This window comes from Mauremys reevesii, linkage group 11, assembly GCF_016161935.1.
Source record: "Mauremys reevesii isolate NIE-2019 linkage group 11, ASM1616193v1, whole genome shotgun sequence".
NCBI classification, from domain to species: Eukaryota; Metazoa; Chordata; order Testudines; family Geoemydidae; genus Mauremys; species Mauremys reevesii.
This window is the reverse complement of record NC_052633.1, coordinates 46,614,374-46,642,153: the sequence shown is the minus strand read 5'-3', so window position 1 is coordinate 46,642,153 and position 27,780 is coordinate 46,614,374. Positions and strand designations below refer to the sequence as shown.

Below are 27,780 nucleotides of genomic sequence, written 5' to 3'. Positions count from 1 at the left end.
GTAGAATAGTCGGAATTCCTGAACATAGTTTTGCCATTATATTGTTTGTTTTAGCTTGCTGTAGTGCTATTCTTTGGTCTTGCTTGTGGCCGAATATGGTATGCTTTAGTCATGTTGTTGCTATAACTTCAGAGTTACACCCTGAACTCAAGAGCTGGAAGTGACAGTGAGATAAATGTGAAGTCTGTCTTTAAAAAGGTGGTTTTGTTTGCTTTTTTAGTTACTCAACGGTTCTACCTGTACATTGAGGATCTTCAAGAAGCACTGTCCAATTGTTTAGACCAAAACATTTGGTCTAATTTTTAAATAGGTGTCTGTAAACTGGAGGGGTGGGTATGTAGCTCAGATGTTATTTAAAAAATTTAAAAACAGAGTTACTACATCCTGCAGTGATTTTACTTTTATTACTTTTCGGCACATCTGTGCAAGTTTTTAAATACTGTATTTAAATATTTTCTAATTGAAAACTATTTTTTAAAAAGGAAAAGAAATGCACTATTCTTTCACTGAGCAACTGAAGAAAGTGTGCATTAACTCTTTATGATGGATTTAGACAGCACTATGTGTAGTGGTGAACCATTTACTGGTTTTAGATGAAGTTAGCTAAGAAGCATTATTTCCAGAACAGTGCTGACATCACTGGTGATTCTGGTACAAAGAATTCAACAACAACAAAACCTGTTAATTTCAAGCTCCATTTAAAAAACACAAAAAAGCTGATATGTGCCAAATGGAAGAGAACAAAATCAGGACAGGAAAATATTTTATTTTCAAGCTTCAAAGAGTGTCGCAGTGGAAGTGAAAAAGCATAATAAACCATGGGAAAAGATGATTGAGTTGTTTAAATGATAGCCTAACTGCAAAACTATTATTTTTAAAGTCATGATGCTGAAAGGGATTTCAGACTGTATAGCTCCCTATAGTAGGAATTGTCTGCCCCAATATAAAGGTCCTAGCAACAGTTTTATAATTATGCTGTTTGTACTCACATGCTACCATGTTGTGTTAGGATGATCAGTCACAAAGGCACATGCATGAGCCCACAGAATTTTAATCCAGTACCAAATTGCTGTTCAGTGCACCCGTTTATTTGGGTTCTGTGCATGGACCAGCCAATGTTCTAATGATCTATCACACCAATATCAGTCCAAAGTTGCAAGGAGGTTGCAATCTAGTAGAAATCAAGAGTCAAAAATATTGTAATCTTTTGTACTATTCTAAAATATTTTTAACAAGAGACTAGCTACAATGTTAACATCACTCATGCACTGGCAAAAGCCATTTGAAGCCTAAAACAAATATGGTCAAGTTAAGAATCAAAACCCTTTATTAGAGAGCTAGTGTAATTTTTCCCATGCAATCTGCTGCAAAAATAGGCAAAACAGCTTTAACTCCTCCATCAGGAAGAAACCCAGGTACATGAAACACACAAACTTCCTGGGAAGTGTTGAATATCTGCTGCTTAGTGGTTGTAATAAGCTGCTGTCAGTCAATAAATAAGCAGCATTCTGAGAAGCTGTGATAGTTCTGGGATTCACTAACAGGACCATCAGATCTATAAACCTCTGAGAGAAGCATAGTCCAATAGGTTTCAGCTCACCTATCTTGATAAAATGATTAACCTAAAATGAAATATAATGGACTTATCAAATTGGTTGATCTAACTGTTTTGTTCTGTCCATAAACACTCTTCTTACATGCAAGCTATGTACATGATTTAATCAGTGTGTTTGAGACTTAGCTTTTCCTCAGTCACAGTATACTTTGGTGCTTTAACCTCCCATCTTAGTTCTGCTCTTCCTGATGCTCTGTAGAGAACACCAAGTTGCCTTTATAAATGGGGGGAGGGGTTTTAAAAAAAAACAAACAAAAAAAAGTCTCTGAAAAAGTCTAAATAATTGAATCTAGAGACAATTTGATCAGAATGCTGTGACTACTGCACAGAGGTATTTTTAGTTGAAAAAAATTGTTCTTTTTTCCTCCATAAGAGGCTGTGTTTACCATAGCTAAAACAAGTTTAATGAGAAATATTTTTTTTTTACTTTCTTTAGCCCTGACAGCTGCTGCAGGAAGAGGGAAATTGGAAGTATGCGAGTTACTGCTTGAACATGGAGCTGTTGTGACAAGAGCCAACAGGAGGGGAATCCCTCCACTTTTCTGTGCAGTGCGGCAGGGACATTGGCAGGTATGACAAATGCTCATGGATAAAATGAATGATTATGGGAGATGTTTCCTGAATTTTAAAATTGTTCCTCCATCTTTATGCATGTAATAAATGGTGCAAGTGTTCAGACATACTTAATTCCCAAGGAAAACCTCACCACTTGAGTAATTTAAGATGGGACAAAGCACTTGAAATTACCGCATCTTTCAGAACTAGAAAATTGTGCTTCCTAAACTGGGAGCAGAGGCAGCATGGGAGCTGTTACGCTGGCACTGTACTAATGGAAGATCAACCTGTTATTGGGGGATTCTTCCCGATCTGCTACCCTTGGTGGTGTGCTGCAGCATGGCACAAAGCGGCCCTAGCAGAGTGGAAAATCCTAGACTTAGAACTGCAAATTGTTGAAGTTTTAAATTCATCATGAATTATCAGACTGAATATAAGTAACACGTTATACATCCCATTCCTAAAAGGCCATTAGTGCATTTCTAAAAATTAAACTACTTATCTAAATTTAAATTGTATTTTCAGATTGCTAAACTTCTGTTAGAGCATGGATCTGATGTGAATGTAAGTGACAAGCAAGGCAGGACACCACTTATGGTGGCTTCTTGTGAAGGACACTTGAGCACTGTGGAATTTCTACTTTCCAAAGGTAAAATCAATAATTGTACAATTGCACAAGGGATTTTTCTGTACATTTAATTACTGGTACACAAGCTAGATAATTTTTCAGCATCAGGTACTTTCGATAGTTTTCAGTCATATCTTATTTGCAAACGGTATGCCGGACTATACAATAAGGTTTATTTTATTGTAGCTTTTGATGGAGATTAGAGGAAGTGAAAGGATTTTTTTATTACTCATATTTTGAAGTTCACTTCAAATTTTGGTTTTACTTTTAAAAGTTAAACATGGAACTTTAATTTTTAAAAAACCCATTTGGGTTTTATTTCAGGTGCAGCCATTTCATCCCTGGATAAAGAGGGGCTGACAGCACTGAGCTGGGCCTGCCTAAAGGGCCATAGGGGAGTGGTTCAATATTTGGTTGAAAAAGGTGCAACAATAGATCAGATGGACAAGAATGGACGAACACCCTTGGATCTGGCAGCTTTTTATGGAGATTCTGATATTGTAAGTAAGGTTAATTTGTAGAAAATCCTCTAAGCCCACTTTAAACTTTCACAGTCTGAACTGGAATCTGTTGATCAAAATGTTAATGAAGGAAGTGTAGGCACATAGTTAAGTGGCTTAACTTCCTTCTTTACTTACATCACTTAGACCTGGACACCAGTGCAGGTGTTTATGCAGAAAAAGCATTTTCCAACAGATTTTTAGTACCTAGATAATTGTACTAGAAGTCCAGTGTTCTTCAAGTAGTGTCCCTTTAGATGCGCCACTTCAGGTGCACATGCACATCATGAGCCCTTGGTCAGAGATTTTCTGTTACATCCCTCCTCGTGCCACACATCAAGGCAACATAAGGCTGCATGGGTGAAACGTTCTCAGTTCCTTCTCAACTGTCTCAGCCTGAGATGGAGTCTTAGCATGTCCACCTGGAGCATGTGTCAGCTATCTTGTATACAGTTTATATTGAAGTTTGTTTAGTATTAGTTATAGTTAGAGATAAGTAACAAGAGGATTATTTTGTTATTCTCTCTCTCCCTGAGCGAGCCTTATTCTGCTGACAGGGGTCCCTCTCCTGACGAGAGACTGTATCTGTTAGCGACGGCCACTCTGTGTCCGTTGCTTGAGGAACAGAACTGCAGGTCTCCCAGAAGTGCAAGTTTTGTCTGGCCCTCAAATCCAGAGCAAGGAAGAACAGGGAGATTAAGCTGAGACTGCTAATGGTGGAATGCTCCCTTTGGCCAACTTCTGAGGGTACATCTACAATTAAAATGCTACACTGGCACAGCTGTAGTTGTGCTGCTGTAGCACTACAGTATAGACACTCACTACAGTGATGGAGGGTCTGACCTGTTGTTGTATTTAATCCACCTCATTGAGAAGCAGTAGGTAGGTTGACGGAAGAGTTCTTCTGCTGACCTGGCACTGTCTATACTGGGAGTTAGATCAGCAGAGATACGTCTGTCAGGGTATGGGTTTTTTTTACATCCATGAGAGATGTAGCTATGTCAATGTACGTTTTCAGTGTAGATGATCCCTGAATCAGGTCAGGAAACCCACCCCCACCTGTACCCCTGTCTCTGGATATATCTAGTGCTCTTTAGACCTTAGTTGCAGGCTTCCTCTAAGAAAGGGAGGCTTTCGGAGACTTTTGGTAAGGTTCCAGAAAGAGGACTCTCATCTTAAGGAGCCAGCTCCTAAAAGACCCAGGGCCCCTGTGAGATGTATGGTCTTGGAAACCTCTACCTCTTGGTTCAGTACAGCACAGGCAAAGGACTCCTCCTCTGGGACTGGCAAGGCTGGAAAGTCCCACAGCTCGAAGGAGAGAGATGGCTCTGACGGGGCCTCTGTACCATCTTCAAGGGACAAGGCGAGCAATCATGCTGTGTGTCTGTCACCGATTCCGTGACCTCTGTGACTTTTTCAACGGCCGGTGCGGCTGACTCCAGGGCTTACCGTGGGGGTGTCCCTGCAGTTCCTAGGCAGAGGGGTCATGGGGCTCTGTGTGCTGCCCCTGCCTGCAGACACAGCCCCTGCAGCTCCCACTGGCTGCAGTTCCAGGCCAATGGGAGCTGCGGAGATGGCACTTGTGGCGGGAGCAGCGTGCAGAGCCCCCCTGGCCTTCCCTCCCCCTAGGAGCTGCAGGGACGTGCTGCCGATCCGGGGAGCTGCACAGAGCTGGGCTGGGAGTTTGCCAGCCCTGCCAACCCTCCCTGCCCCCCAGCACCAGGGAGGGTCCCAGGCCGCGTATCGCCACCTGCCTCCCCCCCCAGCACCAGCGGGGGTCCTGGGCAACCCCCACCCCAGCCCCCCGTTGTGCCCCTGGACTTCTTCCCCCAGAGCACTCCTGGACCAAGTTTTAGTTAGGGGTATATAGTAGAAATCATGGACAGGTCACAGGCTGTGAATTTTTGTTTACTGCCCGTGTCCTGTCTATGACTTCTACTAAAATACCCATGACTAAAATGTAGCCGTAATCCATAAGCACTCCAGTCTGGCACCCTCTGGCATAGCCTTGCTGTCAGTACCTATCCATTCAGCATCCTTGATACTGAGCAAGCAAGGGTGCCACACACACCAGCACCTGCACTGGTACAGCCCCAATCAGCAATACAGTCTGCTTCGGCTACTGCGTCAATACCCTTACTTGGTACCACAAGGAATCTGATACGCTAAGGCCCTGTCTGTAACTGACTAAATGAAGTCCCTGCTCCTCATGGGTACTGAGTATCTCTTGGTACTGACACCCTGATCTCCAGATCACCATTGTCCTCTGGTACTCGAGGAATCTTGACCTTTTCTGTGTGCTCCCCCATTGGAGGATATTGAAAAGGATGAAGACTTCCAGTCAGTCTCTTCTATTTCTGTATAAGGTTCTCTGACATAGCCTTATAGGAACCCATTCTTTGACCATCATAAGGAAGATCATCATGCTTGGCAACAAGGATGGTGGAACCAACCTGGCATGCCACCGGCACTTCCGTATGTCCCCACTCCCCATGGCTACATTGAGACCCTGGGTTGCTTATTGGCAGCAATTCACAACAAGTGCTGTCTCATAGGGAAGCGAAATCTGTACAGTCCTCTCCTCCCCAACAAACCCCTCTCCCCAACAAGAAGAGACATCTGAGGAGCAGGAGGCCACTTCTCAAACACCTATTTCATCCTTGTCTCTAGACAAGATGATTATTGCCCCCACCACATTCAATGGCTGACAGTTTCCATCAGTTTCATGACCTTATAATGAGAGTAGCTGACACTCTTCAGATTCCATTCATAGTACAAGCTGCTGGATATCCTGGAGTCACCAACACCCTCCAGGGTGGTGTTACCCATTAAAAAGGTGCTCTGGATCCAGCTAAGACTGTGTGCCAGACACCTGCTACCATTCCGCCAAGGTGTAAACAGGCAGGTAAGAAATATTATGTTCCCTTAATTACTCTGATTTTTTTTGTTCTCCCGCATCCCCCTCCCATCCCCCCAAACTCCCTAGTGGTGGATGCGATAAATGAGCATGGTAAATAACACTTCTGGAAAGTCTACTTCATATGACAAGGACCAAAAGAGACTGGGCCTTTTTGGATAGAAGTTCTATTCATCCGCAACCCTGCAATTTAAGATCATGAACTATCAGGCAATCATGGCCAAATATAATTTTACAAACTATAATAGATTTACAGCCTTTATTGAACATCTGCTGCAGAAACATAGGGAACAATTCCAGTCCATCATTTCACAGGGCCAGAAATCTCTCTTCAAACAGCCTTGAATGCTGTGGACACTACTGCCAGGAACATCTTCATGGCAGTTGTTATGCTCGGCATTTTGGCTCCAACTCTCGGGGATTCTGAGAGAAGTTCAGAAAACTGTTGAGGACCTCCTCTTCAACGGTCATAAGCTTTTTTCGGAGACTGTGGATGAATCCTTGTACACACTAAAGGACTCTAGGGCTACTTTACGATCACTGGTCATGTACAAATAAGAGAAGATTTACTAGGTTACAGACTGCCCAGAGATGGTGTCCTGCTCAGTTCTCTGGAATCCGTAGATCCACTTAATTCCACAGAGAGAGTGCTGTTCACTTGCATTCCATCAGCACTCAGTCATCTTCAAAGGAATAGTTCCAACGGGTCAGTCAAGGGGTTGAATCCTTGCATGCCTCTGGTTTTACAGCTGCATCCATTTGCCCACCTCCCCCCCGCTTTTAGAGACCTCCTTTCCCATTTCCAACATGCTTGAAGGTGGATCACTACAGAGAAGTAAGTCATAGAGGTCATAACATTGGGCTATGCCATCATTTTACATCCCTCTCTCCCTTCTTCTCTTCCCATTTCCCCATCCCTTTTTGGGGACCCCCCTCACTGGTTTTATTGAGACAAGAAATGAACTTTGTCCTTCAATAAGGAGCAATAGAGACAGTTCCACCTCCTCATAAGGACAAAGGGTTTTACTCAAAGTATTTCCTTTTGCCAAAGAAGGATGGAGGATTGAGACTGATCTTGGATCTAAGACTTTTAAACAAATTTGTAAAGTCTCAGAAGTTCAGAATGGTGACTGGCAGCTATAATTCCTTCACTAGAGGAAGGGGATTGGTTTTTGGCCCTCGACCTACAAGATGCCTATTTCCATATAATGATACTTCCATCACACAGGAAATACCTATTTGTCACTTTAGTCCAGGATCATTTCCAGTACAGAGTTCTTCCCTTCAGCTTTTCTTCAGCTCCAATGGTGTTCTCAAAAGTCCTGGCAGCAGTGGCTGCTTACCTCAGATGAGAAGCAATCCTTGTCTTCCTGTACCTCAACAAATGATTATTCAAGCTTGTTCCTACAAAGCAGTGCTATCTTCCATCCAGACATCCCATGTTCTTTTCCAGGAATTGTGTCTCCAGTTGAATGTAAAAAAAAAAAAAAAAACCATGTTAATCCCTGTACAGAAGATAGTTATAGGCACATCCTTGGACTGATTGATAGTCAGGATTCATAAGTTTGTTGGGTCTGATAGGCAAAGGTCAGGGGAGCCCTCGACGCATGATAAGGAGCTGTCTATAGTTCTTGTGACACATGGTAGTTTGCACCTCCATGACTGATTGCTTAAGGCTATGCGTCTGCTGCTTGCAGGGTTGGCTCAGAGTGACTTGTTTTCCAGCCAGAGACACCTTACAGGCATGTGACGGTTCCTCTTCAAGTGAGCAACTCCTTGGACTGGTAGAAAGACCAACTCAACGTCTGTGCAGTCATTCCCTTCTGTCACCCAGATCCATCAGTAACTATGACAATAGATGCACTGTTGGGATGGGAAGCTCACCTCAGTGCTCTGATGACCCAGGGCAGATGGACATCTAAGGAAACCAGTCTCCATATAATTCTGTTGGAACTCAGGGCAGTCAGGAATGCTTGCTTTCATTTCTTATCCCATACTGGGGCAAATCAATCTCAGGCATGATGGGCAACGTATCCTGCATGTATATCAACACGCAGGGAGGAGCAAGATCCCCCTCCCTGCGCGCTGAAACCATGAAACTATGGCACTGGTGTATAGCCCATCAGATCCAAATTTCAGCTGTCTACCTGCCACGTAGTCAGAACACCACAGCCAATATTCTCAGCAGATGCTTCTCCTAAGGACTAAGAATGGGAGCTACACTCTCAAATTTTTCACAGCTATTCTGAAGATGGGGTCTTCCAAACATGGATCTCTTTGCCACCTCCAGGAATAAGAAGTGGGGGTGTAGGGCACCACTCTGTGGGAGACTCCTTTCTTCTATCTAACTGGGGAACTAGAGGTGTGGGGGGAGGGAGTGCTACAGCACCCCCACGTTTTATGCAGGGCTTCGCTGCCGGCCCCCAACCTGCCGCCATGGTCCCAGGCTCCGGCTAGCAGTGGAGTTTAATTGTAAACCGATAAGTCTGATGCTTATTGGTTAACCCGTTAAACTTTTACATCCCTACTTGTTATGATGCATCTGTTGTTCATCCCCTGCAAAGGGTGAGAGTACATTCTGCCAAATCAGCAGCAACATCCACAGCATTACTCAAGAATGTGCCAGTATCTGAGTTATGTAGGGCTATTACAAAGGCTTCAGTACGTACATTTTCTAAACTTGGTACTACAGTACTGTCTTCGATTCTAGACTCAGTTCTGAAGCTCCCTCTGCTCATAAGCAACCTGAAGTGGAGCACCCAAAGGGACACTACTTAAAGAAGAAGAGATTACTCACCGTGTGTAGTAACTGTGGTTCCTCCAGATGTGTGTCCCTGCGGGTGCTCCACTACTCACCCTCCTTCCCCTCTGCTTCAGACTGTTCTCTAGGGGATGTTCAAGTGGAGAAGGAACTGAGGACAGTTTCCCATACATTGCTATATAGCCTTGGTGTGTGGGCACATGCTTGGGCCAAATGGACACGACTAGCAGAAAATCTCTGAACAAGATTCAAGAGATGCATGCATACTTGAAGTGAAGCACCTGTAGGGACATATATCTTGAAGAACTTCAATTACTCACTTTGTGCAGTAACCTCTTCTGATGCCCTTGTGCTTTACAGTATTTCATAACGGGTATCTTAAATCTCCATAAGAAAAACACCAAGTTTGTACGTCTGATCTACTGGAATTAAAAGAAAAAGAAAGAAAACAAAACAAAAAAGTCTGCTAGACCGTGGAAAATATCCTTTCTCTTTGTCTCTGTGTAACTCTTCTTAAAATAGCCTTCCAATGCCCACATTGGGTAACAATGTTGAGCAAAGACCCTAAATGAAAGGGACATATAAAGAAAATAATGGTGCATGAAGGCTGAAATTGAGTGGTTCATTTCTGTATCATAAAGAGCACTTTCTCTAATCCTAGTGTAGATATCCTGCATTCTTGATGTGGTAGTGTTTATGATTATGATAATAATACCACATAGTGTTTGTTAAGCTTTTTTTCTGTAAATCTCACAACATTCTGTAAAGGTGGCTAAACATTATTATCCAGTCTTTATAAGTGCAGAAAACTAAGGTGTTGAGGTAAATTTGCAGCATGAACTAAGGCAAATCAGACACTTCAGTGCTGAGACTACACCTTAGGTCTCCACTTCCAGTCTTGTACCCTATCCACTGCACTCCACTGCTTCCTTAGTTTATATTATAAGTATTACAGGTGGAGCAGTGATTAATTTGAAACTGAAATAAGATATGTCTATAACTGTTACAGCCAATATATGGTAACTTCAGAGTCCATGATTTAAACTTTTCAAATTTGCATTCATGAGGTGAGGCTCTCAGCAATAAAACATAATTAAGCCAAACTGGCAGAAGTTAAGCTTCTAGGAGTTAACTGGTAGGATAGGTAATGTACTTCTTACCTGCAAGGAGATGATTCACTTCAGGTTTGAAGATCATGTCAGAACACTAGTGGGAAGGACATGCACTATACCAAATCCAGCAATTAAATGGGGAACCTAGAGCCTGAGCTTTCAACCTCTTACTCATATGGAGGTAGCCTTTACTCAGGCCTAGAGCATGTCTACCCATGCAGTTGCTTCAGAATAGCTATTTAGGAAGAGTCAAACCTCTAAAGGTCCACATGTGGAGTTACTCAGAAATAGCTATTGTACTTTAAATTCACACTCCACCTTAACCTGAATTAATTTACACAAGTCTGTAGTTGATTTTGAGCGAGTGGTTGTTAATGGATTTTGGAAGGCACTATGCTCAGCCTCCTCATGAGTGTATTTCTAACAGGCAGAAGGAATCCTCAGGCCTCCTAGTAGGATTTGGGGTGTATCCCCTCTGTTCAGTCGGGAGCCTTTTTGGGAGTACTGTAGTTAACATACTATATTAGCCACTGTGTAATCAAAACATTGGTGTTTCAGTATTTGCACATATACTTCTGAGTGAATAGTGGCTTATGAAATGACATTAACAAAAATTATATATGAAGTAAATATTTCCAACCAGCACATGTTGTGTGGGAACATAGCTGTTAGATTGTTTAAAAATAAATCTGTTTTTTCCTCTAACTGGTGTCTCTCTTGCATGTTCAAGTTCCAATATTGCTACTTTTTACTGACTATATATTTTTGGAGGGTGGGGGTGTTGGATGCACTGTCTATATTCATGAAAAACACTTAGTCCATATGTGCTGAAAACAGTGTGATGAAGCTCAGAAACACATAATTTACTTGGAACAGTTTTCCTGCTTAAATGACTTCAGAATCCTAGGAATTTCCAGTAGTAGCAAAGTAGTAGTAGCAGCACTTTGCCAGGAGGAGGACATTGACCAGAGTTTCCATTCCTGGCCCCTACACGTACCTCACCTCAGATCCAGAATCCCCATCCATCAGCAACAAGAGGAAGAGAGAACCAGTCTTTAGACTCCCCAGCCTGGATGGTGACATTACATCTTGTATGTGACTTAACATCTCCTGTGCTACCAAAGGTCCTTACTGTTATTTCTGGGATGAGATTGGTCACCAGCCGGAGCAGCTCAAACTGCCAGTCAATCTAGCAGACAGTTGCACTAGGAGTTACCATCTTCTTTCACCTTGTATGTCTGGGCAGCTTGATCTCTGGGCCAGGGTGGCAGCCAACAGCATAGACTGTTGGAGGTAGTGGAAAGGCTCATCCAGCAAACCAGCAGCACCAGGACCTGGGGGCTGTGAATGACAAGGATACTTAATGTCTAACTTCAGGTTAAATCATTATCAGCCATAGAAAGCAATTGTTAGGCTCCTTATTCAAGGAACTATTGCTGGCCATTAACCACCTTGCTATTACTGTCATTTCTTGTACTTCCCACTTCAAGAATAGTTATTGAGAAGTTAATGATGGGCCAATTCCAGCTACTCTTGGGTATCACAAGTTTCTGATGCATTTATTTTATTCAGCATTGGACATCTTTTTTACTTTTTACATTTCTGTTTTTACCACTTTGTGTTTTAGTTTATGTCTATACTGCATTTTAAAACTTGCGGTCCCAAGTCTCAGAGCTCAGATCGAGCACTACAGAACCAAAAATAACAGTGTAGATGTTTGGGTTCAGGCTGGAGCTTGAGTTCTGAAACTCTCTCTCCTCCTGGGACTTCAGAGCCCCAGCTCCTGCTGCTGCGTATATATAGCTGCTTATTTTAAGCCTGAGTTTGTAGACTCTGAGACTTGCTAATGTGGGCTTTAGAATGCAGTGTAGACATGCCCTTAATTTCTTAACTGCAACATCAAACTGCTCCACTGATAAGTGGTGTAGAAATTAATAAATATTACTGCTTTAGTTTTCTTCTTGCATTCAAAAAGCCAATGTCTGTTATCACAAAAAATTGAAGCATATAATTAAACTTGGGCATTTTAAATAATCCATGTTTAAGTGAATGTTACTTAAAAATAGCCTGTACATTCTTCTTTATTGTATTTGTATGCCATTCTTCCCCAAACACATCAGAACAAATTTGGTACTGTAGTTTCACACTTGTCATTTTAATGTCACAACATACTGTGACATGCTATCAAAACCTCTGTTAATTATCCTGAAGCCCATATGGTCTGTGCAGGGCTCCTCTATATTTTCATCCCAGTTTTATAATCTTGGACACTAGCAGCCATACCAGTATGTTGAAGCTCATGATGAGAACAAATGGGAGAGTGAACATGTAGTGTTGGCCTTATAGTGTCTTGTATATATTTTCTACTGACATGAAGACAGAAAAAGATTATTATTTATCACTGAAGTTAATGCAGTAAAATTAGGAATGTGGCTATTGCCTTCTTCCCTTCCCTTCCCTTCCCTTCTGGGGTAAAAAGACAAAAGAGGATTTAACTTATTTTAGAGACTGACTTTATTTAATGGGGTCTCCAAGTAGGATTAAGAAGTGGCTTCACTATTCTGCCTCTCATGTTGAAAGTTTTGAAAGGTTTTATCCAGTCTCCTTCCTTTTTCCCAGGTGCAGTATTTAGTAGAGAAGGGTGCAGTGATTGAACACGTAGACTACAGTGGAATGCGTCCATTAGACAGAGCAATTGGATGTCGAAATACGTCGGTAGTGGTCACACTACTTAGAAAAGGCGCCAAATTAGGTTAGTAAGCCCATCCTATATCATCAAAGCACAATTTTTGTTTGTGTTTGTTTGTTTTTGTTTAGAAGGGAAAGAATTAAATGTGTGCTATAGTGCAATAATTGTCATTTTTCTAAAACAGAGTTTTAGAAAGTCTGTCACGTTCCTTTTGAATGGAAGTCTATAAAACATATTACATACAAAAACCGACTTTCAAAGAACTCTAAGTAAAGCACTCCAAAGTTAGAAAATGCCAGTTTTATGGTTACCCATGCAACCATAATTGTCTCCCCTTGTGCATTGAATGCTGAACATAGTGAGCATTTAATTTAAAAGACTGAATCAAAATTCTTATGCACAAGGGCAGGGGCTGAATTACTGTTATGCGGGCAACCCTAATTCTGGTATTTCCAAAATTTTGAGTGCATGACTTTGCAACCTTAAGAATGTTCATTTAATGTAGATTTTTGTATGGAACTTTCTAGAGTTTTTTTAAAAGGAAAAAGGTAAACAAAAATTCTGTGGCATCCAGCTGTAACAACTGACCCATTATCATCAAGTGTCAAACCCTGAACCCTCAACACTGCAAGCCAGATTGCTGCCTCTTGAACTTCAGGATCTAAATATTTTAGCACGCACATGCTCTCTGCCTTGCTTCCTTTGCCTCTTTCTCTGGAATTGGAGGGAGCTCTGTCCCCATGTGATGCCCCTTGAGACGAGCTGTGAGGGAGAATGAGCCACTGGGGCTAGCTACGGGGTCTGGGGGCAGTTCATGGTGGGGAGGAGGCCGGGACTGGTTTGCTCTCTCCTTCTGCCACATGATGTTGCTACAGGGGCATGGGCTATGAACTAGGTCCCACTAACTACATGTGCTCTGTCAGCTCCTGGGAATTCCCAGTGCAGTGTGTGCTACTGGTGATGCTGATTTGACAGCAGTATTGCCAGTCCAGGCTTAGAATTTTTATATTCAGTTGTTATTTTGGTGTGCTGCATTTTCCTCGGGAATGCAAACAAGAGAAGGAAATGGTGAATTTTTTATCAGTTTATATCTCAGCAAAAGGTGAATGGAATTTTATGGGAAAAAGAAAAAGGCATTTATGTAGTCTCAGGGCATTCCTGCTACCAAAATAATGCTGCAAACAAGGGAGGTGAGAGCTTCTCAAAGAAAATGTCTCAAGAATAGTTTGTAATGGAAGCTATTAGGCAACCTAAATATAGGGGTTGTTACTAGAGCCTGCCTAAAAAGGGAATTTTCTGCCCCAGGGAAAATTTCAGAGTTTTTTGGAGGGTGGGAAGGGGTGGAAGGTAAATATCTAAATTTTTCACTGGACAGAAATTCTCAACAATTCTGTTTTGGGTGAACCAAACAATTCTGTTTTGGGTGAACCAAACAATTCTGTTTTGGGTGAATCAAAACAGGCAGTTGGCTTGCTAACTGCCTTCCTGGAAGTTTGTCAATTTTACTCTCTCCCTGCAGGCAGAAAGTGAAATTGAGCTTTCCAGGCAGGCAGCTGGGGGGCTGTCATTTTGATTTTTTTCCTAGCAGAAAACAGAAATTTTTGCATGGGAAAATTTCTAATTGTGCAAAAGGGGATTTTTCATTTGGAAATCATCTTCAGCCAGCCCTAGTTGCTTCTAGCTTTTCTTCATGTTTTGGTTCTAATAAAAAATTTCACTTCCATAACTTTTGGGGCTTCCATTAATTTAAATACACCTCTACCCCGATATAACACGGTCCGACATAACATGAATTCCGATATAACGCGGTAAAGCAATGCTCCGGGGGGGCAGGGCTGCGCACTCTGGCGGATCAAAGCAAGTTTGTTATAACGCAGTTTCACCTAAAACACAGTAAGATTTTTTGGCTCCTAAGGACAGTGTTATATCAGGGTAGAGGTGTAGTTGTATAATAGGTATTTAGCGTATGAAATTCTTTTCCAGACATTAATTCAGTGCATAGCTCAAGAGCTAGGTGATCAGAGCACTTTGGACACTTTTTTTCACGTGATAGCCACATGTTTTAAAGCCAATGAATCTGTACCAGCCTTGCTCGTCCAGTTGTATGAAATATATGTAGTGTATTAAGCAAACAATCATTTTTTTTTGTTCCCACTTCTGTATTTCCCATCTTAACACTTTGAACCTTGACTATAGCAGGAGGCTGTGGAGCCTCAAGAAAGCAAACTGGTACTAATGCTCAAGAAGGGGCTTTTCCCTTTAATACATAGAGAATACATGATGGTATGGTAAAGAATTTATCCACATTTATTTGGAGTAGGGCCATTACATGCTAGTGGCTAGACATGAATTATGAAGTCATCCCAAAAGGGTACCGATAAAGCTGTTTATACCATGCCATAGGATGTTGTTCTGAAAAACCATTTTCGAACTTTCAGAGGTTATTTAAAATTGTATTGATATTATTTTTAATCTTCCATCTGTGAAACCAGGTGTCTTAGTTAGCAGGACTCTGCAGTTATGATTCGGCGAATAGAAATAATTTGTAGAGGTTTCTAAAATAGCTTTTCTGTACACACTACTGTTCTGATTTTAAGATCTCATATCTCACTATCTACTAGGATGGGCTAGAATAAAAAACCTTATATCACTGTTATAGGGAGAGGTGAGAATACTGGGCTTCTAATGACATAAAGGCTCTGTTTTTAGCCCTCATGGACTTAATCCATGGATTCCAGCATGAAATCCGGGACTGATAATATTCAATCCTTGACCCATGAGATGTTTATCTTTTCTGAGGAGAAATTCCACGTTTGGGTTTTGTGTTACATTGCAGCTGTTTGAAAATGCTCAAAGATTTGGAATATTAACAGTCCTGGGGGCAACGGATTAGAGGGCGGGTGAGGTTGTCAGTTGCCTGAGGAATGCAATTAATTAATGGCTCTAGTTTATCCTGTGGTTCAGCAGTTAATTATGTGGCTATTACTACTGTGTGTTTGTGTATGTGATTGCTACTGAGTCTGGTAACCTTTAAACCACAGTTCAGGAAAGCATCCTTGTTTAGGACTGCACTTAAACACATGCTTCGGGACCTAAAGCAAGGCAAACACACTTGAACCATTAATACCAGGCTGCTGAATGTATAAGCATTTCTACAATCATTCATCACTTGAATATCCACTGAAGTTTTGAGTGTGAAACTATGTTGGAAACAAGCCTAGTTTTTTTTAGTAATATCAGAAATTTATTTTGAAAAATATTTAATATTTTAACTTGCAGGAAATGCAGCGTGGGCAATGGCAACTTCTAAACCTGATATTCTGATTATTCTACTACAGAAGTTGATGGAAGAAGGAAACATAATGTACAAAGTAGGTAGATTCTTATTTTCATTGCTAACTGAATGTTGTAAGTGTGCTATTACTCAAAAGTAGGTAATGATTGTTAAAACACCTGCTTTGTCTTTAAGAAAGTATTGATAATAAGGTATATGCAACCTCCTTCCCTCATGTTGTGGGGTATGGGAACCAAGGAGCTTTGACAGAAAATATCCTTCCCCTGTAAGAGAGAAATTGATTGGGAACACTCAGATCTTGGAAAAATGGATAAAAGGATTTGACCTGGATTTTCTTTACTATGCTTCAAGTTGTTCATTGAAATATTGGTAATATTTAGTTATTCCTTAAAATGGCAGAAAGCTAATTTGCACATATCCTATTGAATTAGGTATGAACAAAATACATAAAGCATATCCTTTTGTTAAGATACTTCTCTGCATATCATTTGTTTAAATATGAATTGAGCAAACTTTAGCATGCCTGATAAATGCTTTTCTCTGGTGAGAGATTGCTTCACAAGAAGTGAATTGGAAATGTCTTAAGTTGTGTGACATTCTTTCTGTATTTCGTTAGTGTAACATGCCCATGTAATACCCATGGAAGCTATCATTCAAAGGCCATTTTAGCCATGGGATTTGAAATCCAGGGGGTCACCCCTTGGAAGGACTGCAAAGGTCTGCCTCTACATCTTTATTGCTACTTCTGACCTGCATCTGCAAAAAAAACAAAAAAATGCGAAAGAGAGGCTCCTTAGGACCTAAATAAGTGTATTTCAAACCCATTTTATTTTTATCTCTTTTCAGGGGTTATTATTTTAAAGGTGTAACATTCTAGGGGAAGGGCTGATCTTGTGATTTTTAATTTTTGTATTTTTAAATTTTGTATTCGTTTTACTGTGATGGTTTTGGGGCACCCAACTTGAGGCATCTTAAAAGAGCTTGGTTTTCAGAAAGAATTGAGCACACAGTCTCTGAAAATCAGGTCCCTATCAAGTATCTCAAGTTGGGTGCCTAAAAATTGATGTACCCAGAATAACTACAAAAAAAACAGGAGTACTTGTGGCACCTTAAAGACTAACACATTTATTTTAGCATGAGCTTTCGTGAGCTGCAGCTCACTTCTTCGGATGCATAGAATGGATTCCATTCTATGCATCCGAAGAAGTGAGCTGCAGCTCACAAAAGCTCATGCTAAAATAAATGTGTTAGTCTTTAAGGTGCCACAAGTACTTCTGTTTTTTTTGCGGATACAGACTAACACGGCTGCTACTCTGAAACCAGAATAACTAGTCACTTTTGAAAATGTAGGCCTATTTTTATAAAGAGAGATACCATGAGACAACTTATAACACAAGTTTATTATTTAGGCTAACACAAATTACAAAGCAAAGCAATTATTAAAACAAGAAATTAACTACAAAATATTTTAAAAAAAGAAAAATATTTCAGTTTTATTAATTAAAACCCTTGCTAGTCCTTATCTAAATTCTGCTTCTGTAAGAAGCATTAGCAACATCTTCTCAGGGACATTTATCTAACCACAGAGATGTTCTCTGAATGTCTTTTGGATTCTTTTAGAATTTCCAGTACTTTTTGGTAGTCGCTGGAGAAGGTTAGCTTCAGTTTTCAATCTCTCTTAAGCAAGTCAAGATGTCCCTGCTTCCTTCCCCCCTGCAATTCCTTCCCTCCACCCCCCAGCAAATCACACAGCAGCAAGACACCTTCATTGTTTCAATTCCAGCTCCTAAATGAATTTGGGAGGTGTTGGAATCTACATTTGTATGTTGCTCTGGATATAGACTGTCCTTCCTCTGCGTTTATCCTGAGATTTTATAGGTAGGCACCACCCCCAATAAAAGGTGTGGCTTAAAGGCATCATCTGGCCTGTAGAGTTTTGCTGTTTAGACTTTTAAGCCAATTGTTCAATTATCCTCTGTAAAACTGTTCCACATCAAATACCAGATCAAGAAGTTGTGTTATCAACAAGACCTTACATGTTTGAAGAACTGTGCTTTGGCACCAGTGCTACAAATTTAAATATAAATATTTGAATAACTATCCCTGTTTTTGAAGGGAAAAAAATTATAAATACAAAATCTATAAAAATAGATTCTATTTGAAGAGCATCTGTTTAGCAAATGTCAAATTGGAATGATTAATATTGAGAAATTTACAAATCCAACTTCTAAAGCTCTTGTGTTCTAAAACTATAGAAAGGGAAGATGAAAGAAGCAGCTCAGCGATATCAGTATGCCTTAAGGAAGTTTCCTCGGGAAGGGTTTGGAGAAGAAATGAAAGCTTTCAATGAACTAAGAGTTTCCCTGTATTTAAACCTGTCACGGTGTCGCAGAAAAACAAATGTAAGTTCTTATTGTTGCTCTGTTGCTCATGTACTTGGAGTACTAGAAACCTCAGTGAAGCTCACACCCCATAAATGTATAAAGGGCTAGCTAGTATGCTGTCCTTGCACCATGATGCTCTTGTGATTCTTGCTCTTCCTGCTGAGCTAAAGGAGGGGCAGGCAAAGCTACCACTGGGAGGATGTACAGAATACCCCTGTGGTACTAGCATGAAGTGAGGGGCAAGGGGAGAGGGACAAACCATACAGGTGGGCAGATTACCTGTTACTCCAGAAGTGATTGCTACTTTCATGGCTCACTGCACATGTAAGTGCTGGGACCCCTTCCTTCCCAACCTATAGTACTAGTAAACTCCTTATCCACTGTTATTTCAGCCATCATCTACTGATTTTGAGCCCTATGTTACCACAACCAATGGGACTCCTCATAAAAGTAAAGTAGTACTCAGGGCTTGTCTACATGGGTGAAATTGACCAGCATAGCTATTCCAGAATAACTGCCCTGCTTTTATTCTGGAATAGAGTGTTGACACAGGGGGCTATAACAGAATAGTTATTCTGGAATAGGTATGCTGGACAACTTCCCTGTGTAGATAAGCCTTAGGGGTGGCAGCATAAGGTCCATCCCGATTCCCCCCCCCCCTTTTTTTTTTTAAACCCTCCAACTTTACTTTTGCCAATTTAAATAGTACTGTCTGAAGTGGGTAGGCTATGAGAGCTCTCAAGATTGTTTCTGGTAGTATCTGCAACTTACGTGCATGTAACATTTTAAAAATATTTAAATGTCACTGTATACATTGAAAATATAATTGCTATTAAATTAGGACTTTGGCATGGCAGAAGAGTTTGCTACCAAGGCACTTGATCTGAAACCCAAATCCTATGAAGCCTATTATGCTAGAGCAAGAGCCAAGAGAAACAGCAGGTACTGTCTGTGACTGTGTCTATAACATTTTTAAACAGCTAATTCGCAGGTAAAATTAAGGTGCTTTAGAGATACTTGCAAATTCTTTGTCCCCTTTTCTTCTTTTCCATTTGTGTTTATTAATTTTGTTGGGAGTTAAGTGAATTTAATGCAAGTGAAAGGTGCCAGGTAGGCAGGATATTAAAGAGTTGTTTCTGGAATTCCTCATGACACTTGTTTAAATAATGATGGTCAGAGTGAGTAAATGCCCAGTTTTGGTATCTACCTTTTTATAAATGACTGTAAATTAAGCTATATTCCCTTTTATCCTAGCCTTTTCCATAGGCCAAAAGCCTTCTTTGGGGTTTGTCTTGGTGTTGACAAGCCAATCACCTGGACTGAGCCAGCAGTAATCCATCAGCATTCCTTGCAGGGTACCAAAACTAGCTAACTGGATGGGTCAGCAGTAAAAACCCTGGAACTATTATAGATGACAGAATGCCAAAGGACAAGAAGCTGTTGAATGAGCAGCAGTCCAAGATGTAGGCAAGAGTGGGGCAGGGAAGAGTAGTTGTCAGCTCTTGGTAGTACTCCTGAGGACATTCTGCACACACACAAAAATTTAAAATTCTGTGCACGATATTTTAAAATTCTGCAAATGTTGTTTGTCAAATAAATGTGGAGGCTCCAGCATGGCATTGGGGAGCACAGGCCAGTGGCTGCACAGAGGTGGGAGATCACTGTGCAGTTCCCCCTGGTACATGGACTTGAGGTTGAGGCTGCACCCGAGGCTGACACAGCGCAAGGACTGGGCCTGCCCCAGAAACACTGCAGGGCCCTGCCCCTCCGTGCCAGGTGCACCAGGTGTGGGCAGGCAGGCTGAGCAAGGCAGGATCCAAGTGTGGAGGGGCTTAGTGTGGGGGTATCCGGATGGGGGTTGAGAGGATTCTGTGAGGGGCAATCTGGGTGCGGGGAGATCTGGATGCACAGGGGCTTGTTGGGGGTTCTGGGTGCAATGGTAATAGACTCTGCAGGGGGGGGTGTCCATGTGAAGGTGGTTGGGGCTTAGCGAGGGGGTCTGGGTGCAGGGGGGCTAGAGTTTGACAGGGGAGTCTGGGTGTGCAGAGGTCAGTGGGGGGGTCCAGCTGGGGGAGTGGGGCTCAGTGGGGTGGGGATCCAGATGTGGGTGGCTCATCTAGGTACTTCAGGTGCAGAGGGAGGGGGGTTTTGAGTGTGGAGGGGTGAAGCTCAGTGGGATATGAGGTATGGGGAGGGGGTCTGGATCCATGGGGGTTGGACAGATGGGGGAGCAGCTCCCTGTACAGTGATTCCTCCCCCTGCAGCTGAGCAGCAATGGGTGCAGGAAAAGCGGGGAGGAGGGAGTTTGCATAGCTTCCTACAGCTACGGGTAGGTCTGACACAGCCCTGGATGCCGTGCAGGGGAAGAGGAAGTCCCATCCTCCCCAGCCCAGCCGGGACTAGGAGCTGAGCCCAGCACAGTGTACAAGCCACCTCAGTCTTCCTCAGTCCCACCCTCTGCCCCACAGTGATTTACCTCTCTGCTGGCTGCTCTAGGCACCTGAAACATACTGCTGGGGAGGGTCATGTGACCGCTGTTGTGTGGCTTCCCTTTGCTTCCCCATCAGAAATTCATTTTTCTGCAGGGAAGCAAAGAAATCTGCAGGCAACATAAATTCTGCACATGTGCAGTATTCCCCCAGGTGTATGGTGGGAACCTAACCCTCCAAAGACTCTGGTCCCAGCAAGAGGTACCTTTTCCCTTCTTCTCCTGCAGCCAGAGAGAGAGGGGTGCACTTATTCTGGGGTATGGAACATTACAAAGGAACTCAGTGTGCCAGTTAAAGTGAAGCACCTTTTGTGCTGAATTCCTTATCCCCTCCTGCTGCTCTGTCCAGTGCTGCCAGCTAACTCATTGCTTTTGCCTTCTTGAAGGGCTTCTGATCCTCCAATGTGATGGAGTGGGAATGATATGGGATTTCTTTGTCTCTTTTCTCCTCATTCCTAAAGTGCCCTTTGAGTTTTGAGAATTCTCTAATTTCCTACCACCACATTAAGTAGCAGATATTGTTAAAAGACAATAGATCAAAGGGCTGCCTTGATGGGTTATAAAGAGCACAGCCAGTACACAATGGTGGAAGTTTAATTGCCCAAAGTTGTAATAATTTTTTTTAATTTTAGAGGGACAAGGTGGGTGAGGGGTTCTTTTGGAACAGTTTACTTTTATTTATTTTTTCCTTTACACAGACAGTTTCTTACAGCTCTTGCTGACCTACGTGAAGCCATAAAATTGTGCCCCAGTAATCAAGAAATCAAAAGGCTCCTAGCTAGAGTAGAAGAGGAGTGTAAACAGTTTCAGAGAACACAGCAACAAAAGCAACAGTCTCCACAGCCAGCACAGCAGAATGACTCTGACAATGAGGAGGTTCTTGTCCAAGGAGTGAATGATCATTTCAATCTTGAAGAAAGAGAAGAAGAATTTCCACACCATGATGACCCCTTTCCATCTTCACAGAGGCTGCAGCGTTCCCAGACAGCTTCTCCCTACAGCAGAACCCTTCAAGACGGCCTTCAGCAGAAAGCCAGACCCATGTCCCCTCAGAAAAAAAATGGGAGTAAATATCTGAAAGAACCAGGGTTGATCATGCAACCTACAAAGCAAGCACAGATTGTGAAAACTAATCAGCATTTGAATTCCATTCAGCCTGGATCAAGAACTGGAGCTACACTGTGTAGTGCAAAGACACCGTCTCCTTTTCAGCATCTTCCCACAAATGCTATGCCTGTCCGACACCCTGGAAATCTAACCAATAAAAGTCAGCATTTAGATGGGCCAAATGCTTTATCATCTGGAAGCATTCCCACAGGTTTCAGCTCTGGACTGTACAATGAAAAGTTAGCATCCAGCCAGAGTCCCCATTTACAGCATAGTGAGAGTGTCTCTTCTCACTCTTTCACAAGCAAGGCCAAAACCACTGATAGGCTTACTGTCCTTGCACCTTCAGTCATGGAGAAAGCAGCTCCAATTCAAGGAATTCAAATGAACTGCAGTGAAGCAAGGCAGCAAGCCTCTGTAACTAATGTCATCTCTTCTGGCTCTCCATCTAGCAGCATGATTGTTTCCAGCTCAACCAGTAGTTTAACTTCAAGCAGCAGCTTTTCAGATAGCATGAAAGGGTTAGGGCCAGATGTTCGAATCAAGGAAAATAAAGTTAGTCAAGTTCAGAGTGGTACGACTGAACTCAGACCTCGGAATACACCGTTTATGGGGATCATGGATAAGACAGCAAGGTTCCAGCAGCAGAGTAATCAATCTAATCGCACTTGGCATTGTCAGGCATCTGAAGGGTTAATAAAAGATGCTTCTGGTGGGTTTGTTCAATCTGTAAACTGTGAGCAATTCTCTGCCAGACAGACAGGTGGATACAGTAATCAGACTAAAACTTCCTCTCCTGCTATTGCCCCGGGAGAAAATATCCAAAATGGAATGCAGCCTAAAGAACTTGAAGAGCTCATGCGCCAAAAGCCTGCCCACTGTCAAGATACCAGGATGTCTAAAACTGTTCCTCATTTGTATCCAGATGCTATATCTGAACAGCAGTCTCATGTTAATAAGGAAGGTCATCTAAGTCCTGTCACTTCTGCAAAACCAAAGCGATCTTTCATAGAGTCTAATGTATGAATATATCATTTTATATAATAATAAACTGTTTGTAAAACTTAGCACATAACAGCATATTGATTACTTATGTTAATCACTACTATAGGGCTGTTTCATCATAGAATATTGTTTCTGCATAACATATTGATTATTATCTGGCCACTTTTCTAATTATGAATAGGTTTTCCATGTTGGCCAGTATTATTCATAGAAATATGGGATACAACCACTTCCTTAAGAAGCTATACGTACCACCATGGAACAAGAATATTAACTGGAATGTCAAATTTAACTAGAAATGCATTTACATGGTTAGCTAAGATTGTGAATGCACTGAATTGGGACCGTGAAAGAGGGGAAAAAATTACTTTTCATTATATTCCATCCTTATTGTAAGACTTATAACATTTTCCTCTTATATAGGGCTTTAATCTTGGCTTTTGATTGTATTAAAAGTCATCACTTGCATAATAATCATAACTATGCCTCTTTCTAGTACTTAAAATGCTTGATTCCAACAAAGTTATGAGGGTAAAATACATAGTATGTAACATCCAGATCTGCAAATGACTGTTTTCTTATCAAAAAGATATAGTATTATTTCATTAGTTTGCTAGGGGGATTTAATTGGGATGCATGATGTAAATTTAGGAACTTTAAGTCACTTGTATATGAGTAAACTTTAAGTAGCTATGTTTTGACATGTAAATATTATATTTTTAATTACTACAAGAAACCAAGTAAATCCAGTAAATTACAGCAACAGATTTGCATGCATTTTTTAAAAAAGCTTCAACCATACTGGTTATTGCACTGAATATTATTATATTATGGCATGTTAACAGTATACCAGTAACCGCACTTTATATAGTTTACCTAAAATACCTTTGAGGTGCTACCTTAATACAAAATGATGTATTGTACATTCACAAAGAAGAGGTACAGGAATGAAATACTTTATAGAAACAGTTTTATAGGAAGCCAGATGTATTATTTTGAGAATATAAAGATAAAAATTTGAGGAAAGGGGTAGGTGCGCATTTGCTTTGTAGGATGAAGTTAAATTTTTTTTTCAGAGCTTGAGAGGAAAAAGGTTCTATATTTGCAAGAATGTTTTCAAAATGACTAGTTGTAATGACATTCCTGTGTGTAATAAAGGTTTGTGTTGTACAAGTTGGAATTTTCAACTTTTATTCCCATGTACAGTATGTATGTACGTTGTAAAAACAACCTTACACGTTTTTACAAATTCCTTAGGAGTTTGCATTATTACACCCTAGCTTATTTATTGTTTACTGTTTCTTTGATATTTGTACAAGTCTTGTTCTCTTCTTCAGTAGTTCTCTTTTTGCACTGCTACTGTATTTTTTTCCTTATGAAATAAAGACTATTAATATAGTGGATTGAGAGGTGCACTCTTATTTTGTGTATTGTGTATAAAACCACGAACAGATGCACACAAATTAAATCAATGATGTGTATGTAGTACAGTTATAGAAAAGGGTCTGCTTGTAACTGCATTATATGATTCTCCTAACCTCCCATTTTTCCTGATGAGGCCCATATAGCTTCACCAGTATCTTCTGAGGGTAAACACTGATGACTGAGGTCTGGAGAATATGCAGGGTGATGTTTTGAAGGTGAAAGACGTGTCTTGATTGCCATCAGCTTCTCCAGTACAGTAGAACCTCAAAGATATGAACACCAGAGTTACAGACTGATGGTCAACCAGATGCCATGGGGATCCGGAAATAAGCTATCAGGCAGCAGCGGAGACGACAAACCCCCTAACGAATAGCGTGCTGTACTGTGCCTATATTGCATCTTAAAGGTAGGCACATCTGGGCTTTCTGTTGCCACCCCACCTCCATGCATGGGGCAGCCACTTACTGGTAGGAGGTGGTGAATGCTGTTTTCCCCTCTTCCTCCCCGCTAGCTGGGAGGGGGCAAGCTTTCAAACTTAGATCCCAGGAAAGAAACTTCCCAAGCTGCTACTGAAACCTGGCCTGGAGTGTAAGCTGCTGGAGCTGGAGCTCCTGCCTGCAAACTGCGCTATGGATGAGCAGCTCAGTTTTAAAGGGTCTGCACCATGCACCCACTGACACTGCAGTGTCCCAAGGTGCCTCACTCATCACCCTTGCAGCCAGGGGGTTAGAACCAGTTGCCTGTATCCACCCCCATTGCAAGTGATTAGCTGCAGTTGTGGAGCCAAGCATGCCTTCTTGGAGTCACTGCAGAAGCAAGTGAACTGGCTGCTCCATCAGAGAGATCAAGAGATGCTCTCAAGGCATGCTTAGAGTGTTCCTAGCTCTCCAACTAGATAGAGGAATTGCTCTTTATTTTCCAGAATATATTCGGCCCTGGAGGTTACCGTGGACAATGAGTAGGAGTATCTGGTTAAACCGCTAATATTTTTATCTGCTGCAAGGACTTGTCTGCACAGAGAAATTATAATGATGTATAAGATCAGGGGTGAATTTAAAGTGTTGTAACTACATCAGTAAAAATCAGTGTATGAACACTCCTATTTTGATATGGGTGTTTTTTTCCAGTTTACCTTATGTTGTTTCAGAAGCAGTTTAAGCTAAACTGCAAAAGGTCGGTCTTAATCCAGAGTAAGGGTATGTCTACGCTACCCACGTTACAGCGCGGCTGCAGCAGTGCTGTGACATGGGCAGTGTAGACATGCTTTATCGCTGGGGGAGAGCTCTCCTGGCAATAAAAAAAAAAAAAAAAAATCCCTAATGAGCAGTGGTAGCTTTATCCTGGCGATAAAGTGCTGTCTATACTGCCGCTTTTCAGAGCTAAAACTTTAGTTGTTCAGGGGTGTTTTTTACACCCCTGAAGGACAAAAGTTTTAGCGCTGAAAGTGGCAGTGTAGACAAGGTCGACGAGACAGGGGGGAAGCCAGTACAAATTACCGGGGCCCGGCGTTCTGGAAGGGGGCCCGGGGCCTGGCTTCGTCAGTCCTGTTTAGCCAGTCCACCCTTGCTGGTGGGCCCGGAAAAAAAATTTTCATCAGGGCCCGAACCTGCACTAGGCGGCTCTGAGTGTAGACACAGCTTAAGAGCCTTCATATAGGGGTGTTATACCCGCATAGTTTAACTTTAAGCGCTGTAGTTATACTGATATAATTTTCCTTGAAAAATCTCCTTTGTAGGCAAGCCCTAAATAAGAAAAGATTTTTCAGTCCAAAGCATCAAACTGCCTGGATTATTTATCTCCTAGAACTAAGGTTTGACTGAACTGAATTTACTTCTGTCAGCCAAAACCAGTGAGTGAGCCAGATGCCAGGTGCTGATAAAAATAAGTCAAACCACCCTTTGAGACCTGATAAAAATGATAGCAGCCTTCAACTACCTGAAGTGAGGTTCCAAAGAGGATGGAGTTCTGCTGTTCTTAGTGGTGGCAGATGACAGAACAAGGAGCAATGGTCTCAAGTTGCAGTGGGGTAGGTCTAGATTGGATAGTAGGAAAAACTATTTCACTAGGAGGGTGGTGAAGCACTGGAATAGGTTACCTAGGGAGGTGGTGGAATCTCCTTCCTTAGAGGTTTTTAAGGCCCAGCTTGACACAGCCCTGGCTGGGATGATTTAGTTGGGGTTGGTCCTACTTTGAGCAGGAGGTTGGACTAGATGACCACCTGAGGTCTCTTCCAACCCTAATCTTCTATGATTCTATTAATCAGATTTACAAAAGCAGGGCCACTCAGACCTTCCTCAGCTGTCGCAGCTCAACAACCATTGTTAAAGTGGGCTGCTATTTCCTTTCCTTGAAGATGTCAGAATGTTCAGACTTTCCTTGACAAAGATACCAAAGAAATGTGTAATACTGCCATCGTCCTGCTGTCAGATGCTAGGGGGTTCTGGGGTCACTCAGAGGGGAAGAGGAGGCAATAATGCATTCTTATACAGAAGTGACAGTGGTACACTTCCAATGTTCATCTTCTCTACCTTTGTCAGAGTCAGGAAGTATTGCTGAACATGGGAAATTGGGTGACGAGGGTCTAGCCAATATTGCAGGAGCAGTTTTAGGAGAAGACTTCCTATGAGATTAAGGGTATCTTGTTCTTCATCCCATTGCTCTTGCTGAAGATGTAGTGGAAAAGCAGATAAGGGTTGGGAGTAATCCCTCAAAAACCCCAGGATGTGTAAAAAGAACAAAGATTAAATCCTTAGGGAGCCCAGATGACTGTTCTTGGAGGTCTGTTGATGGGTCTGACTGAGACTATGGCCTGGTCTACACTACGCGTTTATACCGAATTTAGCAGTGTTAAACCGAATTAACCCTGCACCCGTCCACACAATGAAGCCCTTATATTGATATAAAGGGCTCTTAATACCGGTATTTGTAATCCTCCCCGACGAAGGGAGTAGTGCTGAAATCGGTATTGCCATGTCGGATTAGAGTTAGTGTGGCCGCAAATCGACGGTATTGGCCTCCGGGCGCTATCCCACAGTGCACCATTGTGACCCCTCTGGACATCAATCTGAACTCGGATGCACTGGCCAGATAGATAGGAAAAGCCCCGCGAACTTTTGAATTTCATTTCCTGTTTGCTCAGCGTGGAGCGCTGATCAGCACGGGTGACCATGCAGTCCCAGAATCCAAAAAGAGCTCCACCATGGACCGTACAGGAGATACTGGATCTGATCGCTGTATGGGGAGACAAATCTGTTCTATCAGAGCTCCGTTCCAAAAGATGAAATGCCAAAGCATTTGAA

At 41.9% G+C, this 27,780-nt stretch overlaps 1 protein-coding gene across 10 annotated transcripts in view; it reads left to right on the top strand.

Annotated features, from left to right (window-relative positions):
* Positions 1–24,457, top strand: part of TANC1 (tetratricopeptide repeat, ankyrin repeat and coiled-coil containing 1) — a 198,448-nt gene extending 173,991 nt beyond the window's left edge. For all 10 annotated transcript variants that reach the window (XM_039494557.1, XM_039494549.1, XM_039494552.1 and 7 more), the window contains 8 exons: positions 2,052–2,185; positions 2,696–2,819; positions 3,123–3,298; positions 12,708–12,840; positions 16,057–16,148; positions 18,328–18,474; positions 19,298–19,398; positions 21,643–24,457. In XM_039494557.1, the coding sequence (XP_039350491.1) occupies positions 2,052–2,185; positions 2,696–2,819; positions 3,123–3,298; positions 12,708–12,840; positions 16,057–16,148; positions 18,328–18,474; positions 19,298–19,398; positions 21,643–23,077 (2,342 nt within the window). In that variant the 3' untranslated portion in view covers positions 23,078–24,457. The remainder of the gene's footprint in view (positions 1–2,051; positions 2,186–2,695; positions 2,820–3,122; positions 3,299–12,707; positions 12,841–16,056; positions 16,149–18,327; positions 18,475–19,297; positions 19,399–21,642) is intronic.
* Positions 24,458–27,780: the final 3,323 nt, after the last annotated feature.